This window comes from Scylla paramamosain, chromosome 1, assembly GCF_035594125.1.
Source record: "Scylla paramamosain isolate STU-SP2022 chromosome 1, ASM3559412v1, whole genome shotgun sequence".
Classification (NCBI taxonomy): domain Eukaryota; kingdom Metazoa; phylum Arthropoda; class Malacostraca; order Decapoda; family Portunidae; genus Scylla; species Scylla paramamosain.
In genome coordinates, this window is record NC_087151.1 from 29508521 (window position 1) to 29526236 (window position 17716).

A 17716-nucleotide genomic window follows, 5' to 3' on the forward strand; every position below is an offset into this window, starting at 1 on the left:
CCATCACCATCATCACTACCACCACTTCCCTAATGATCATCAAGACAACACGACGCAGAGAACAGTACATACTTACACATAGCAGTTAATCTTTGGAGACCCTCAACTTTCGCTCAGCTTATTGTCCCTGTGATGATCCCTTCCTCATTTCCCCCTTTTCCATCTCCCCTTCTCGCCCATCCATCATGCAGCGCCCTCGGCAAACAAGCGCAACCCTCGACCCGGGGCTCATTACCCCTTCAATTAGCGACCAGCCCACTTTCCCTTGATGACCCACTGACTTGAGGGAACGGCAGGGTGTTAGAGCCAAGCGACCAGAGACAGAGAAGGAATGAGAGTTAATTCCCGATAGAGGCAGGCAGAGAAAGGACACATAGATAGACAGACAGACAAACAGGTAGAAATCAAGGCGGACAGGTTGCCAGATGGACAGAATCGCTCTGACAAAACAGAAAGGCAGGCGAACACAAAGTAATTGGTGGAGAAAAATAAAAAGAGTAAGTTTTGGCGGAAGTGTGCATAGATATCACAAGGGAGGGGAAGCGGAAAACGAGAGAGAAAGAGAGAGAGAGAGAGAGAGAGAGAGAGAGAGAGAGAGAGAGAGAGAGAGAGAGAGAGAGAGAGAGAGAGAGAGAGAGAGAGAGAGAAGGCGAACGATTTATGATTTACCATGAAAAGGGAAAGAATGACAAAAAGTAAAAGAAGATTGGGAGTGTAAGAGGACAAATAAAAGAGAATGTCGAGAGGAATGAAAGGAAAATCAGAAAGGGAGAAAATAATATATGAGTGAAGGCTTCTTGAATGGAACTGAGAGAGAAGAAGGAACAAGAGGAGGGAGGGAAGGAGTGTGAAAGAAGAGGATGAAGAGACGGCGAACGGGAAAAGAGGAAGAAAAATTAGGAAGTGGAGGAGATGAAGGAGAAGGAAAGAAAGATGATGAAAAAAGAAGAGAGAATAAAGAGAAATATTATCACAAGCGGCGAGGCCGAAAGTCGACTATTTAGCAAGAATGGAATGAAAAAAGGAAAATAATACAAATTAAAAAGAAAACGCCTGATAGCAGAGAATGTTGGAAAATTAAAGTAATTGGAGCGGAAGTCTGGCTAAAGAAAAGAGAAAATAAAGGAGAAAAGTCCGTCGTCCAAGAATATTTCAAGTGGGCGAAATTAGAGAGAGAGAGAGAGAGAGAGAGAGAGAGAGAGAGAGAGAGAGAGAGAGAGAGAGAGAAGAGAGAATGGCAATGGAAAGCGACCAACCTCTCTGTAAGTGATGTCAAATTAACTTCAAAATGACTTTGGATTTTGGTTAATTAAACTCTCTCTCTCTCTCTCTCTCTCTCTCTCTCTCTCTCTCTCTCTCTCTCTCTCTCTCTCTCTCTCTCTCTCTCTCTGTTATTGTCTAATAAAATTGCAATTATGAGATAAAACTAATTACAACAATTATAGCAGAACAACAACTACAACTACAACAACAACAACAACATGAACAAGAACAAAAATAAAGCAGGATCATATTCAACAACAACAACAATAACAACAACAGAGCATGAAAAAAAAAGCAAAAACAAAAACAAGAACAGGATCATTATCAACATCAACAACAACAACAACATCAAGCAGTAACCTGGATGGCCCGGATTCGAGTCCCACCAGAAGCTAAAAATTGTTCATGCCATCAAGGAGGGAGTGGCCGAGAAACACACCACATGCTTGCAACCACTTCTCTCCCTGACGGCGACCACATTGGAAAGCTCTTGGGACTTGGACGCGGCGTGATCCTCTGCGAAGACGCCGTTCTAAAAGTCTTGCCCCTGTCGCCACTTTAAAGATGGGTGAGCATCTGAACCTTCAAAAGCAGAAGACGATCATCTAAGCACGTGAAAAGTCGAGAAATTGTTGTAGAAATTGAATGCCTTCTGAAAATACAGGTCAAGAACGTAAAAATCAACTACTACTACTACTACAACTACTACTACTACTACTACTACTACCACCACCACCACTACTACTACCATTAAAGTCAAGAAAACATCAAAAGAGCGGAACATCGTCTTAATAAACCTCGCAGACGGACGTGAAGCAGATAACGAAACACCAAACGCAGCTTCATAACTTTGCCTCATTGTTTCGAATTAGTGCGTTCTATTTGCTATACCCCAGATCTATTCTCTCTCTCTCTCTCTCTCTCTCTCTCTCTCTCTCTGGAGCAGCAACAGAAAGGATGTTAAATATCAGCTAATGGCATCTAATGTAAGTAAGCAACCGTGTGTGTTTCTTCTGGTGGAAAAGGAGGAGGAGGAGGAGGAGAAGAAAACAAGAGGAAGAAGAAGAAGATAAGAACAAGAATAAGAACAAGAAAGAAATTGGATGTTTTGAAATAGCAAGAGGAAGTGGAAGTAAAGGAAGAGGTGGAGGAGGAGGAGGAGGAAAAGAAAAAAGATGATAATGATGATGAAGATTAGAGAAAACAAACAATACGTAATATGATAAAGAATTCTTGATATAACTCTCTCTCTCTCTCTCTCTCTCTCTCTCTCTCTCTCTCTCTCTCTCTCTCTCTCTCTCTCTCTCTCTCTCTCTCTCTCTCTCTCTGCATCACGCCTGAGTAGACCCGGAGCGCGTGCTAAGTCCAAAGCAAGACGACTGCAGAGAAAATTCTAAATGTTTATGAAATCCGTTTACTTGAACTGATTGATCAAAAGAAGAGGAGGAAGAGGAAGAGGGAATAAGCGTTCTCTCTCTCTCTCTCTCTCTCTCTCTCTCTCTCTCTCTCTCTCTCTCTCTCTCTCTCTCTCTCTCTCTCTCTCTCTCTCTCTCTCTCTCTACATCGCAGTGTGAAAGTTACGTTAGTCAGCAGAGATCGTGCCCCTTTTACTGAGGATGATGGTTAATGAAGGAGGGCGGCTTTGTCTCTCTCTCTCTCTCTCTCTCTCTCTCTCTCTCTCTCTCTCTCTCTCTCTCTCTCTCTCTCTCTCTCTCTCTCTCTCTCTATGTCATTGTTACCTCGCCATTATATCAATAAACTAGTTAGTCAATCAACCTTATTTTTCCTCTCCCTCTCTCTTTCCTCCCCAGAGAAGACAACCACATCCCCACTCGCCTCGGAGGACTTGCCGGGGCGGGAGTACAACGACATCCTAAGAGGGGAAGGCGCCAGCGCAGGAGTTGGAGGCGGAGGAGGAGGCGCCGACGACAAGCAGCGCAAAAACCCTCTTAGATACTTCGGTGAGTCTTAAAAGGAGTTTGATCCCCTTAACCTTCCTTTTTTCCTCTCCTCGCTGACTGGTGTTTACTACCTCAAGGGCGCAGGGGATTGGGACCTCGAGGAAGAAGGTACGGGAGGGGATTTGACGGGAGGAGTTTGAAGGGCGTGGGAGAGGTGAAGGAAAAGTCGTAGCAGGGATACGAGGGAGAGAGTGAGAGGAGGAAAGTTGCCAGTGAGAGCGTCTGTACAAAGTTTAGGGATAAAAGGGTGCAGGGTGAGTGGATGGATGGGTTGATTAGATAGAGGAGGGAGAGGTGGGGTGGAGGTGGTGGGAGTGGTGGAGATAGAGGGATGGGAGTACTGGTGGTGGTGGTGGTGGTGGTAGTGATGGTGATGGTGGTGGTGGTGGTAGTGATGGTGGTGGTAGTGATGGTGGGTCTGGGAGCTTTAACAGAAAGTGCGGCATGATGGGGATAATGATGCTAGTGTCATTTGTAGTAGTTGTAGTAGTAGCATTAGTAGCAATGGTGGTGGTGGTAGTGATGTTAGTTGGTTACGATTTAAAAGGAATGTACCCCTATGTGTGTATCATTAGAAATCTAACATTTGTAGAGAAAATAATGGTAACTGACTCTTCCATATAGAAAAAAAAAATATATATATATATATACATACATATATATATATATATATATATATATATATATATATATATATATATATATATATATATATATATATATATATATATATATATATATATAAAGTGTGCAGTAATTAATGTTTGCAGAATTACTCTTGTCAGATTGGAGGAAATGTGTGTGTGTGTGTGTGTGTGTGTGTGTGTGTGTGTGTGTGTGTGTGTATGTGTGTGTGTGTAGCGTAGCTTTCAGAACTTCAGGAGGAGGAGGAGTAACTAACAAGGCACCTTAGCGGAAAGAAATTAATGCATCTCTTTACATTTAAGTTACGTAAAGAAGATGAGGATTACATTTTCTTTCCAACTATTGAGAGGTAACTAACCTAACTTCTCTTTTCCATTCCTGCCAAGACCTGCCCACCTCGGCCGCCCCTCCAGCAGGCCGCTCCTCCCCTTCCCCGGCGGCGCTGGAGCTGCTGTACTCGGAGCTTCTCGTTTGCACCCTCGCCCTAATCTTCGTTCTGGGCACGTCCTAAGAGCACACACACACACACACACACACACACACACACACACACACTTGAACTGCTCCTCCTCTCCTTTCTTTTTTCTCCGCCATCTAAATTCCAAAAACTTACTTAGCACTTGATAGCATCCTGCAGCTCTTCTTTTTTTCTTCTTCCCATCAGCCTCTTTCCCTCCCTCCCTTCCTTCCTCCATTATTCTCCAGGCAGTATGGGACCCTTCTTCTCTTGCCCTCTTTCTTCTTTGCTCCATCTCGTCTAGACAGAGCAAGGCTGATGATCCCTCTGCGATGAGAGGCGTGCACTCATCCACTGGATCTCCCAAAAAGGATCTGTTCGCCTTCACACGGAAAGTCTGTGAATCTATGTGAGATCTTTCGTAGCCCTGACTGACTGTGAGGATTGGGATATGTTACTCTCTCTCTCTCTCTCTCTCTCTCTCTCTCTCTCTCTCTCTCTCTCTCTCTCTCTCTCTCTCTCTTAAAAGTTCTCGCTCAATGGAACCCGAAGCAAAAACGCGCGGGATTCACTCGATCACACTCAGCCGGTTCCTCAGCAAACACCACTTCCCTCTCATACACCAATACACGCACACAATGGTTAACACGGATTAGTCTGTCCGTAACTTGTCCTAAGTATGGAGAAGCTTGTTTTGGCGTGAGAGCAAAAAATATACATATATATAATTTTTCTTTTTTTTTTATGTAGTATACCAGAAATTCACGCCTCCTCGGCAAAGAATTCCGAGTGACGACGAAGTTGAATGTAAATAAGTAACTTTCTTCTTCCTTTTTCTTCTCCTCCTCCTCCTTTTCCTCCTCCTCCTCCTCCTCCTCCTCCTCCTCCTCCTCGATCTTGACAAAGGGACAAAGCCGGGCCAGTGACGTAACTCGGCCAAGGAAGAGAAGGTTGATGTACATACGAGTATACAGTATATTCTAAGCTCCCTGTTGCAAGATGAGCCGTCTGCAGCGGTTGCCAAAGCTCACTGGTGTACATAGTAGCGGCGTGAACGGCTTCGTGGTGCTGCAGCGTGCGGTAGATAGAGTGTTCCGCGTCATACATATCACTTTGAAGCGGTGGTGTCCGGTGGGTGGCCGCGGCTTGCTCTGCTCCCTCCTCCATCCATCCCTGAGTTCCCTCCCTCCTCTCCCTCCCTCTCCCCGCCTCCACCCACGCGCCTCACTCCGTGCTAGCTGACCAAGATTCATAGTCCATCCAGTTAGTGTTGTTATATTTCTAAATTTGTACGAGAGTGGGTTGGCTGGTACGTACGCGCTAAGGTAAAAAACGACGGCCACACCTGTCACGGGGATGCAACGGCGTGTGGTGGGCGCTGCGGCCCTACCATGTGAGGCCTGGAGGTCGCCGCTGCCTGACGCATGACATGACAGCATATACCCTCGCGTCTGCCTGACATTGGTTTATTTGTGCTTTTGTATGTGTGTGTGTGTGTGTGTGTGTGTGTGTGTGTCCAAGCCACCACACTCGCGCGAACTAAGGTCAAACGCAGTGATTCTGGAGACTTTCTTACCTCGCACGTGACATGGCAGAGTTTGGAGTCACAGCCTGTAAGTGACATCGGCAATGTTTATTTGGCTGTTTTATGGATATAAATAAATATATAACTTGCAATTACGCGAGTCCTAATATTCGATCTCTTTGATATTATTTTTTTTTGTCATATCTAAATCCATTACTGATTAAATTCTAAACAAGGCTTTAATCTGGATAAAACAGTGAGAGGCAGATGTACGTACATGTAAATATTGCACACAACGGTGCCAGGAATCGTAACCTGGAGCACTTGACGCCACGCCCCAGTGTTGCCGAGCCATCCAGAGTGGTCATCAGTGACAGGAAGTCCACGTCAGGAGCCTTGCCCTTTGTTGTTCATGTGGTTTAAACAATATTCTGATTCCTCTGTCATTGCTGCAGAATAATGTTGCGTACTGTTTATGAATGCTTCGCTTCCTCAAATATCTGATATTTTGTGAAGCAAATATTTGAAAAATTAATATACTCTGATGATTCTGAAAGAATAATATTAATGTGAGATTGGTCAGTAAGGAATAATCTTTAGATCTTAAATCATTGCTAAAAAGAAATCAAAAGCATGCATATGCACTGTTAGATAATAATTTAGTTTATAAATAATATACAGTAATTAGTTAATTATTTCACAGTACGATAAAATTTCTAATGGAAATGTTGAGAAGAAATCGCGTGACTGGTGACTCCTTAGTGTTCTGACAATGCTCGCCCAAAAATCTATTCTTTCTCTTTCAGACGAAATACGTGAAGTTCTATAAATTATATGTTACTTGTTTAAAATTGCCTTCGTTCCCCTGGACGAGACATGTTCCCTCCGCGGTGTTCAGCATCAGTCATTCTTATGCGTGTCATTATTAACAGTAAATAGTAATGACACTTCCGTCGGGGCTTCTTTCCATTGTAGGTGTATAAAGTTAATCACCGACAAGCAGTAATATAGATGATCCCAGGAACTAAACGGAAAACACTAAAAAATCTTACACTATACTGATATGGAATTCTGAGTCTTACTTCACCTTTAGTTCTCTCATTCCCTCGTGGCCTTGAGAGGCGTCATCTCGCAGAGCACTGGGAATGCGACCTCTTCCAAATATTTCCGATCAGAATTTCAGTTTCATGGTGTTGGTATTTGATGATGCTGGCGGCTGATCACCGAGGAGGGATAATGCATCACACTACAGATGAAATAAGTAAAGCTAAAGTTTGCATTTCAAGCAGTAATTACTTACCCTATGTAGCAAAGGAATACGAATCTGGAATTTTTGTGTCAGTCAGTGAGCAGCAAAGCGGGAGGGGCAGCAGATGACCCTCGATAAAGTAATTAATATAGAATGTAGCATCTCACAACCTGTGCCTGTACTCCTCACCCAGTACAGGTGTTCATAACGCCAGTAAACCATGCGAGTGGTAAATCAAAACCCTTCAGTAACTTGAAATTCTCAACATCACAAAGGTTTCGAGACACGCACCGCTACTCAAGTGCGAGTGTGTATTTCTTGTCACCATAGATGTGGATGATGTAATACCGAATGCAGAATACAGACTGTTTACCTCGACCGCTACTTAACAGGTGTGGGAGGTGCCAGTTGTGTAAAAAAAAAAAATAGTTACTTTATTGAATCACTTATTCGTCTAAAGTAAAAAACGTTAAGATCGATAAAGATTGATGTGAAATATGAAGAAAACACAAGAATATATCGAATCGAATAAAGTGACTGGCATTTACGTGTCGTGTCGTTCTGACAGACTGCATTCTTTATGAGGAGGTTAACGTGAGGCGAGCTGAAAATAGACAGCTTCGTGTGGTGAGCAGAGGCGCTGGCTGACGAAAAGCGTGTGACGATATTTGTTTACCTGAAAACAATTTACCGTTTATCTGCAATACTAATGGTTGCAATACTTAATACATTACTTTGGCTGGGGAACTTAAATGCTAAATACATGACTTTTAATACTTCATTTCCTGAAGACAAAATCACTGAACGTCGTATGCGTACTATTACAACGTGAGGAGATCCGGACAGATAAACAGTTCATTGTGCAGGCAGCGGTGAACACAAAGTACCAGCTACGAAGCAAGACTATTTTCTTATCCCTTTCCTTCGTCAGGTTTAGTTCTGGTTGAGTTGTGTGTCTCCTGCCGTGGGTGTCAGGCGCTCAAGACAACCCGCAGAAGGGGATTCCAGAAGGGGACAGCGCGGCGGCGTCGGAAAAGAGAGACCCGTAAAGGTGTGCCGCGTTTGTGTTCAATATTGTCGCCTCGGTTACTCCTTATCTAACTGACTATTATAGCTACCACGTGGAAGATTTATCGTATTCATATACATAATATATACACGAGTATATATGATATTCCTAGACTGTTGTATATATGTGTGTCCTCATCGTAGTGTGTATACTATTTATCTAAGTGTCACCTCGACCCAAAGACTAGTGAAGGTCCTGTACTACCCAGGGACCTGCACGGGAGAGGGAGGCATGGGGACGGTCCTCATACACACACACACACACACACACACACACACACCATAAGAGCCTCGTAATCCTTCACGTTCAGGATTCATTATTATAAGGTGGCCGCAGGAGACAAAGAATGGGTGACCTTCCTCCTGTTCCTTAGTGGCGGCGGCGGCGGTAGCAGTAGTGCCTGACGGGGGAGTTATGACCGCCATTACCGTCGCCTCCCAGGACGGCCGCCATAAGCCATTACCGGCCCCGCGTTGCCCCCACATCGATAATTCCCATAATTCCCCACATCGCTGCTGTTAAAATGTCTCCCTGATTCCCCCCTCTCCCCTCAGCACTTGTTATACTGAAGAGCTGTTGTTTATTTGTTTGCCCGAGCCGTGTGTGAATGTCTGGCAGCGCGGTGAGACTCCCTGGTCATTCCCCAAACACACACACACAAACACACGGAGACAGGCCGCCCCCTCGCCCATTCCTCAGTGGGTGTTTGCGATGTAGCTTAAGAGTATTTCCTAGATTTGCACATAGTTGCGTGTATGCACATTGCACATTATTTTATCTAATAAACAAAACGTGCAATGACGGTATGTACGCCTTGTTTTATTGCCCGCCACCTTCACTTATCTCCGGGATGACCTGAGTTAGGATATGATACTTATTTACTGCTGCCCCTCTCTCTCCCTCTCTTTTTTTTTATTAATGTCAGGTCATGTTGTTTATTCATGGCCATAAAAACTTTTCACATACACTCCCTCAAGCCTGAACTCGGTGTCCCGCTGAGATATATTAGTTAATTTGTGTGTTTATTCCAAAGCTGGTAAACTCCCTCGCTCCCCTAACACTGCTCAAAACTAGGGTGGTGTATAATTTTTGTGATTATTCATAAACTTTGATGCCTACCGTGCTCATAATTCAGATGTACTGCGACATTTAAATAGTTTGCCCGTATAACAGTATTTCATTCTCATTATATACACCGTTCCGAGAGGAGAGGAGAGGAGAGGAGACAAGAGAGACAGAGGTATGGGGAGGCAGCAACGCCGCCTGAGACCTCTGGCAATTCAAGGCAGTGTGCTCCTTCTAGGTAATGAAGATACATCACAACTGGAGCCCAAGACACACGAAATGTAAGTGTGATGTAACAGGGCGCAATGCTATAACTTTCAGGAAGGGTGACAAGCCATATAATATAAGGTCAGGGCTAACAGCAGGCAGCAGGATTGACAGTGCGTGGTGCGGTGTGCAGCAGTGTGATTGTCGTACAGCATTTTTATGTCGACGCAACCTCAAACTGATAAAAGTGTACGTAAATAAATAATCTGCTCAATATTGTAAAGCATCAAGTAATTAAAGGATGAATTATCGACTAGTTTTATTTCACCATTATGCTTAAGATGAAGTGGATCCTCAGCTTGGTTAAAGTAACAACTCTCAAAGGCAGCAGCGCGCGCACACGACTTTGACAGAACCAAGGAAGGAGCACATACACACAGACACACACACCCTTGTCTGCTCTGCCTCGCGTTGTTCTTACTCGTTTTGCTTTTATGATGTGTTCTCGTGACTGACGCTGAACTGGAGGGCGACAGTGCTCGGAGGAGGTGCTGAAGGTGAGTCCTCATGCTTGGTAATCGTAGAGAGGAAGGAAGAGATTAAGGGAGATTCTAAAAGTTGGTGGAGTCGTTAGGTTACGTCACGTTGGGGTAGTTGGGGTGGTTATCGGGCTTTTGACTTGAACTCCATGATTTGAATTTTGTGTTTTCATGTTTGTGCACCACACTGTCACCACAACACACCATCACCACGCTATTACCGCCACACCACCACAACACACCATCACCACGCTATTACCGCCGCACCACCACAACACTAAGCAAACAGCACCACCACCAAACATCCACCACACGAAACCACACCACCACCGCACCACACCACACATAGGCACACTTAAGTCCACGCCGTCATCACAACCACAACCATACACCACCACCACACCACAATCCCACACCACCACCACACCACAACCCCATATAAACACCACACAAATACGAACACAACACAAAACCATACCACAACTACAGCACCACTACCACAGCAGCTCACCAACGTCACCACCATACCACGTGATTAAGTTATGACCTCGCCAAGTGCCAGACAAACAAATTTCCACCACAACCTCCACTACCATCCTTGAACACACACACACACACACACACACACATACACACACAGGGCCTTAATAGCAGCCCCAGCCCCCGCGTCAGGCCTATTAGAGTTCTGAATTACCTGTCTCGCCGTCCTCCTGCCGCCGCTTGTAGACACTCCCTACTTGCAAGTAACAGTAATGAAAAGTTATGGTCTCCATGTAACCACATCGCTCAAGACTATTCAGGTTTTGGACTACAGAGGTCACTATGTCTGATTTGAATATATTAAAGGGACTTGCAAGGTAATGAGGAGCGTCCCTCTCCCTTTATCATTATTTCATAGAACTGACAGCACCGTTATTAAAACTTATACAATTGGTGTGAGAGGTATTTTTCCATATCTGCATATTAAATTCCTTCACAGTTGCTGACTAACCTAATTAGGTCCACCCTGACCTGATTGAATCTCCCTAGCACGTTTACATGGTTTGGAACATGCTACGGTAGGATAACTAGGTTAGTGAACAGTGACATAAGAATACAAGCCTGGAGAGTGACGTGACTCCTGCCCGTACAACAGAAGAAATGGTGGTGGTCCTCGCTAACCCAGAATATATATATATATATATATATATATATATATATATATATATATATATATATATATATATATATATATATATATATATATATATATATATATATATATATATATATATATATATATATATATATATATATACATATACTCGTATATATATATATATATATATATATATATATATATATATATATATATATATATATATATATATATATATATATATATATATATATATATATATATATTATTGGGTTAGTGAGGTTAGTATTTGTGTATGATGTTTAGAATTAGTAATGTTATTAGTCACGGGATGTCATTTGCACATCTTCACCTATGAGTTTATAATAGCATTACTGAAAAGGAAGCAAGGCTTTTGTTTTCGTTGGTCTGACGTAACATTAGTGTGTTAATACAGCACTGGTTGCTGCCGGTGTGTTGCAATGATCGTGTCACACTCTTCTGATGCAGCACAGTACTCGCATGTGACATGACAGTGCTCAGTGTAAAATTAATACTCGCACTTGCGGATATTTTGATGGACGCCCCTGAATCTTAAAAATTGCCTTGAGACGTGTGGGAAGTAATGATGCGAAATCCTAAAATTATTTTGATTTAAAAACTTCCATGTATCCTTAATGAATGTTTCTAGATGCACTACCTTTTATTTATTTTTTTTTTTTTTCAGTCACGTATAATAATCAGCCACAAATTTTCTATGGGGTGAAAGTCGGATGTATTGCCGAGCTATTCTTTCGTGAATTAATCCCTTCAGCCATCAAACCTCTTAGAAACAGTGTGGGTTGCGTGATACATCGCCATCACAGCACCACAATGTGCCATCACTGGGGAAACATTTCTTACACAAAATAACATTACAGGGACCAGACACCTTCCTTCACTTGCAGTCAGACACGTCTTCTGCCGCTCCTCCTTTCCTGCTTCTCCTTAACCTCCGTCAACGTTTCCCTACTTGCATCGCTTTCCACGCGCCACCTGCCCCATGCACCCAGACAGCCACCCGCTTCCGTGCTTGATTCCACCCTCCCTGCACCGCCTCCTGTACCCTTGCCCTCGCTGTTATGATATTTGATCGCCGGCTGTACAAGGGTGACAGCCTTTTTCAACTTTGTCCTCCACGCCAGGAACTTGTTGGGGCAATTTTAAGAAAGTTTCTGCAAATATATTAGTCCTATTTAGCTTCGGACATCGGATAAAGTTAGTTTTCTTTATCTTAAGCAGGTTTTCGTTTTAGGTATATGTACGAGTATATATGCTTTGTGTCTTGAGTTTGTATTTATTGCTGACTTTTTTTTTTATTCTTACATAGTTACTGGGGTGGTTAACATTTCGGATGATCTTGCTTAGCACTAGAGAGAAGAGAGAGAGGAGCAAGTATGAAACAAGACCGAGTGAAAGGAGATGAACTGAGAGGACAAAGGAAGTGGCTTTTCCTCCCATAGTAAGGAGTGAAAAATGAGGGTCTGTTTCTAGAAGACTTGGTTTCCAATGGACAGCACTCGATAAGGGACGAATTCGCTTGTAAACATTTAACATGGCGAAAGAACCTTCCCCCAGCGGTTGGGGGGGTTCTGATTTTTATACGCGTCGCGACCTGGTCCTACAGAACCCGCCTGCACACCCCACGCCTAGTGTCGCGCCGCCGTGATGGTTGCGGCGAGTGACACGTTGCTATAAATGACTCTGTGTTTCCAATATGTGTAGTTTATCAGCATTCTGATCACACTATCGTGTTCACGAGAGTTCTTCCTACTGAATGTAATAATATGTTTCAACATTCAATGATTAACTGTTGAACATAACGACCATAAATGAAATATAAACATTTTTTTTTTACATCTTCACTGTTCAACTCGTCGTAATACCATTTTCTTTTTTTTTTCTTTTGTCAAGTCTTTACAATACTTCTTGACTCTACAGTCACTGCTGAGTCTGATGATGTCAACCAAGACTGACTATCCCGTATATGAAGTGAGTTATGACAAATAATTCGCGCATTTTGCGCGCTCGATGTCGAAATATGCAAAATACGGCAAAACGGTGAGTCTGACGAAGAAATGTCATAAAATAAGAAAGATGCGCCGTCAAAAGTACATCCTGAGGGGCGTTTCCGAGCCAGAATTCATAATTTTTATATGTGATGGACATCAAAAGGTGCTCCTGACCAAATCATTGTTATACGCTCCAGGGTCCAGGCGGAACGGTGGGTTGTAGAGATGTGCCGTAACAAAATTAGAATAGATAATGGAAAAGAAAGGGTGTGTCGTACTGTTGACAAAATTTTTCAGGAAAAAATGTCCCACAGTTATTCTAATATTTAGAGCTTGGACAAAGACACACTTGTAAAGAAAACAGTTTGTTGGAGATAAAAGGGAAACCTCCTTAGTGTGGGAAAAAGATTAGAGCTATGAAAGGGAAACTGATGCTGAGATGCGATATGGCTTACATGGAAAAGAGGTGGAGAACTGTGTACGAGTATAAGGATGGTAAAAAGACAGAGGAGATGGAGAACAAGATGGATGGATGAGATAAGGAGTTTTGCCGTATCCTGAAATAGACTAGCGACAGAAATGAGTGGAGGAGATTAGAGGAAGCCTTTGTCTTGTCAAATCATAAAAGCGGGAGAGTTTCGACGAAGCAAAATTGTCTTCATATTACCAGCAGCCCACATGAAGGTTGTAATTCCAGTTTAGTCGATAATAATCCCAGAAACTTGTACCATAAGCCAGAAGGGATAAGTAGTCAGGTTTTCGAGAGTATTTGTTCTTTCGATGACAAATCTGCTAAAAATATCATCAGAATTTCGAAAATGTCCTTGAAAACTCCAGATAATTACCACTAGAGTCTGTTTAAAGTAGAGGTAAGACGCTGAAATGTTTGAGGGTACGGGCTAAGATTCACAGCGATAATTACGAGAAATAAAATCGTAACTGTTGTCGGATACCTTACAAAGCTTGGTATGTAAATATTTTCTTTCTTCTATAGTTCATAAGTATCTTTCATTAGAGCGTGCCTTTAAAAATAATCCTACGAGAGCAACAAAGCGTTTCAGAATAGACTTCAAGGATAATCTGTCGTAATTAAAGGGAGTTAGTTGCCAGGTACCATCGACTAACGCGCTTTCTGAGGTGCAAACAGAATGGTCGAAACTGTGGTTCTGACCGTTCACTTGTTGACTTCCCAGGGTGATTGTGGTGCAGGTAGAAGACTCTCCCGTTTGCATGTTTCAGGTGACTGGTAAGGGGCGTGGGTATGAAGTGACAGGTAATCAAGGACTGGGTGGAGGAACCTGCATCTTAACACCACAACGCTGCCACTGTCCATCCACTCCACCGCTATCCTACTTCCATTCCCCCATTACCTTATCCTGCACATTAACCTTCCCCTACTTCCCCACAACCTTGCCACTTCTCCCCACTCTACCTTACGTACTTCTACTCCCCCTCCATCCTTCCACAACCCCAACCAGCCTCTCCCATCACCATAACCTTCCCCAGCTTCCCAATTACCACCTTAACCACCACCATCCCCATCACCCTGTCAACCGAGTTTTCCACTAACAACACGTATCACCATGCACACCATACCACCACCAATGCACACTACCTCACCACCACCACCACCACCAGTAGACGGAACCAAACCATTGATATGAACCGTGGAGATTAACATGATTTAATGCGATTTTATTATTCTTTTACCTTGCAGAGAGAGAGAGAGAGAGAGAGTTTGTGTTTAGTAGAATATAATACACCAGCACATTATCCTTTAACTGTATCGGCATTTTCCCCGACGCACGTGAAATAAATAAAAACAATGTTACCGTTACTTACGTGTGTGGGAATTGTTTTACCGTTTATAATTTTTCCTTCTCGCGCAGACCAACCAGAGAGAGAGAGAGAGAGAGAGAGAGAGTCGCCAATTCATCTCGTTAACGTTTTGTTTTTTTCCCCCACCTCGCGTCGCTTCACGGCAGGAGTGGTGAGAGAGTGAGCTGCCCATTGCCTCGTTCTCGTTACCCCAATAGACACAACCACCCCTATTAACCTTTTCCTTCATCCACATTCCCCACACTCCTCCTCCTCCCTATCGTCCACCTCCGCTACCGCCTCCTCCCTGTCGTCCACCTCCTCTTTCTCCTCCTCCTCCTCCTCCTCTTCCTCCTCCTCCTCCTCCTCCTCTTCCTCCTCCTCTCCCTCCTCCCTCCTCTTCGTCGCTCGTTCTCTTCCAATAAAACATAATTGAAAACTACCCAATCAACACCCACTCTCTCTCTCTCTCTCTCTCTCTCTCTCTCTCTCTCTCTCTCTCTCTCTCTCTCTCTCTCTCTCTCTCTCTCTCCATTGACGGCTTCATCGGCAATCAACACTCCCGATTTGCCGCAATTTTCGACCCGAGGTGAAGAAAGGACACACACACACACACACACACACACACACACACACACACACACCTCATTATAATCGGTGCTTGTGTGGCGTGGTAGATGTAATAATTTCTAAGCACACGTAATAGAGATAATTAGCTGGGCGATAGAGAGAGAGAGAGAGAGAGAGAGAGAGAGAGAGAGAGAGAGAGAGAGAGAGAGAGAGAGAGAGAGACGTGGTGTACCGGGGGAAAGATGACTGTAACTGCTGTAATATAGTGTACAATTATATTAAGTCTCAGGGGGGTACTTGGTGGTGGTGGTGGTGGAGGAGGTTGGAGTGTGTGGTGAGAGTGGCCGTGGAGTGTTTGGATGGCGTAGACAAGGGTGAGGGTGGTGAAGGTGAAGGTTAGGCCTGTGAAATAGGAATGGGGAAGAAATTATACGGAGATATGAATGTATGGATGTGGAAGTTAGAGTTAATGGAGGGAATGGGGAAAAAGTATGTAGAAAGAAGTAGAAAAAAAAAATACGAAAGAAGGAAGGAATCGGGGATACAGAATGACAGGCAAGGTGGAAAATACTTAGAAATACGAAAGTTACGGGAGAAAATGGACAAGATAAGAAAATAAAGAAGAAAAAATAAAGAACTATAAGAGATAATGGAATAAAATAGGAAGTGACACAAGAGGAGACTAAAAGGTACGAAAGACACATAAAGGGAAGATTATGTAGATTGCCAGACGAAAAATAAAAGTAATAATTAAAAAAAATATATATATATATATATATATATATATATATATATATATATATATATATATATATATATATATATATATATATATATATATATATATATATATATATATATATATATATATATATATATATATATATATATATATATATATATATATATATATATATATATATATATATATATATATATATATATATATATATATATATATATATATATATATATATATATATATATATATATATAAAGGAAAAGGATTTGAAAAGAGAGAAGGAGGGAAAGTACAAAGACGGCGAGTAATATAGTAAAAAAAAAAAAAAAAAAAAAAAGCGAAAAAAATGGTAACAAGAAACGGAAAAGGAAGTCACAGGAAATGTAGGAACGGGATTAAAGTAAGAAAAATGAACAGGGAGAAAAAGCGAACAAGACCGGATAGTAGAAAGAGGACTGGAGGAAGAGGACAAAAGGAAGACGAATGAAGGAGACAGGAGAACAGGTTAAGGACGAGACTATGTTAAGGGAAGGAGTGTGTTTAAAGGGAGGGAGGAGAGACAGGAAATAGGGTAAGAGGTTAACGTGAGGAGAGAGAGAGAGAGAGAGAGAGAGAGAGAGAGAGAGAGAGAGAGAGAGAGAGAGAGAGAGAGAGAGAGAGAGAGAGAAAGGGGGGAATGGAAACAGATAGAGAGAAAAAAAAGTGAGAATAGAAAGAAAAGGACAAGACTAAGAAATATTTGACATCTATGTGCCAAATGTCTCGTGTGTGTGTGTGTGTGTGTGTGTGTGTGTGTGTGTTCTACTCTGATTTTTGTACTCCATCCTGGCTTGTGACTTGGTTGTGGTGGTAGTAGTAATAGTAGTAGCAGTAGTAGTAGTAGTAGAAGTAGTTATATTAGTAGCAATAGCAGCAGTACCAAAAACCGTGGCAATAATTATACATACATAAACATCAGGAGTACCGTAACACCACCACCAGAAACACCAGCAATAATAAGAATAATAGTAACTGCAGCGGTAATAATAACAGCCACACGCATCATATTAGCGGTGATCGTTGTGGGGCGGCGTGGGCAGTGGTAGCGGCAGCGGCAGTAGTAGTGGTAGCGGTGGTGGTAGCAGCGGTGTGCGTTTATCCAGCGGCCTCAACAGGGAACGTGTATTGGCGCTGCGAAGTGTCTGCCTGCGTTACCCCCGAGCTATTTGCGTTGTTGTTGAATTGCACAGCACCAATTGACACTCAGGGGGAGGAGAGAACACTATCCTACCCCAGCCCACACCAGACCAGCCTAGACCAGAAAGCCCAAAGCCCAGAATCCAGAAGTCCCGAGCTGCTAGACCTGGAGCACGGGGTCTGACTAGCTGGCGGGCTGGTGGTGGTGGTGGTGGTGGTGGTGGTGGTGGTGGTGGTGTCCTCTTGTCGCTCTGGGAAAGAT

General features: G+C 43.0%; 1 protein-coding gene and 1 long non-coding RNA gene across 10 annotated transcripts in view; both read left to right on the plus strand.

The window, feature by feature from the left end:
* Positions 1 to 8979, plus strand: part of LOC135103023 (limbic system-associated membrane protein-like) — a 225287-nt gene extending 216308 nt beyond the window's left edge. For all 8 annotated transcript variants that reach the window (XM_064008925.1, XM_064008896.1, XM_064008906.1 and 5 more), the window contains 2 exons: positions 3075 to 3224; positions 4256 to 8979. In XM_064008925.1, the coding sequence (XP_063864995.1) occupies positions 3075 to 3224; positions 4256 to 4380 (275 nt within the window). In that variant the 3' untranslated portion in view covers positions 4381 to 8979. The remainder of the gene's footprint in view (positions 1 to 3074; positions 3225 to 4255) is intronic.
* An 881-nt stretch (positions 8980 to 9860) lies between these two features.
* The window catches only part of LOC135103052 (uncharacterized), a 134359-nt gene continuing 126503 nt past the window's right edge, over positions 9861 to 17716 (plus strand). For both annotated transcript variants that reach the window (XR_010269896.1, XR_010269898.1), the window contains exon 1: positions 9861 to 9998. This is a non-coding gene — a long non-coding RNA (uncharacterized LOC135103052). The remainder of the gene's footprint in view (positions 9999 to 17716) is intronic.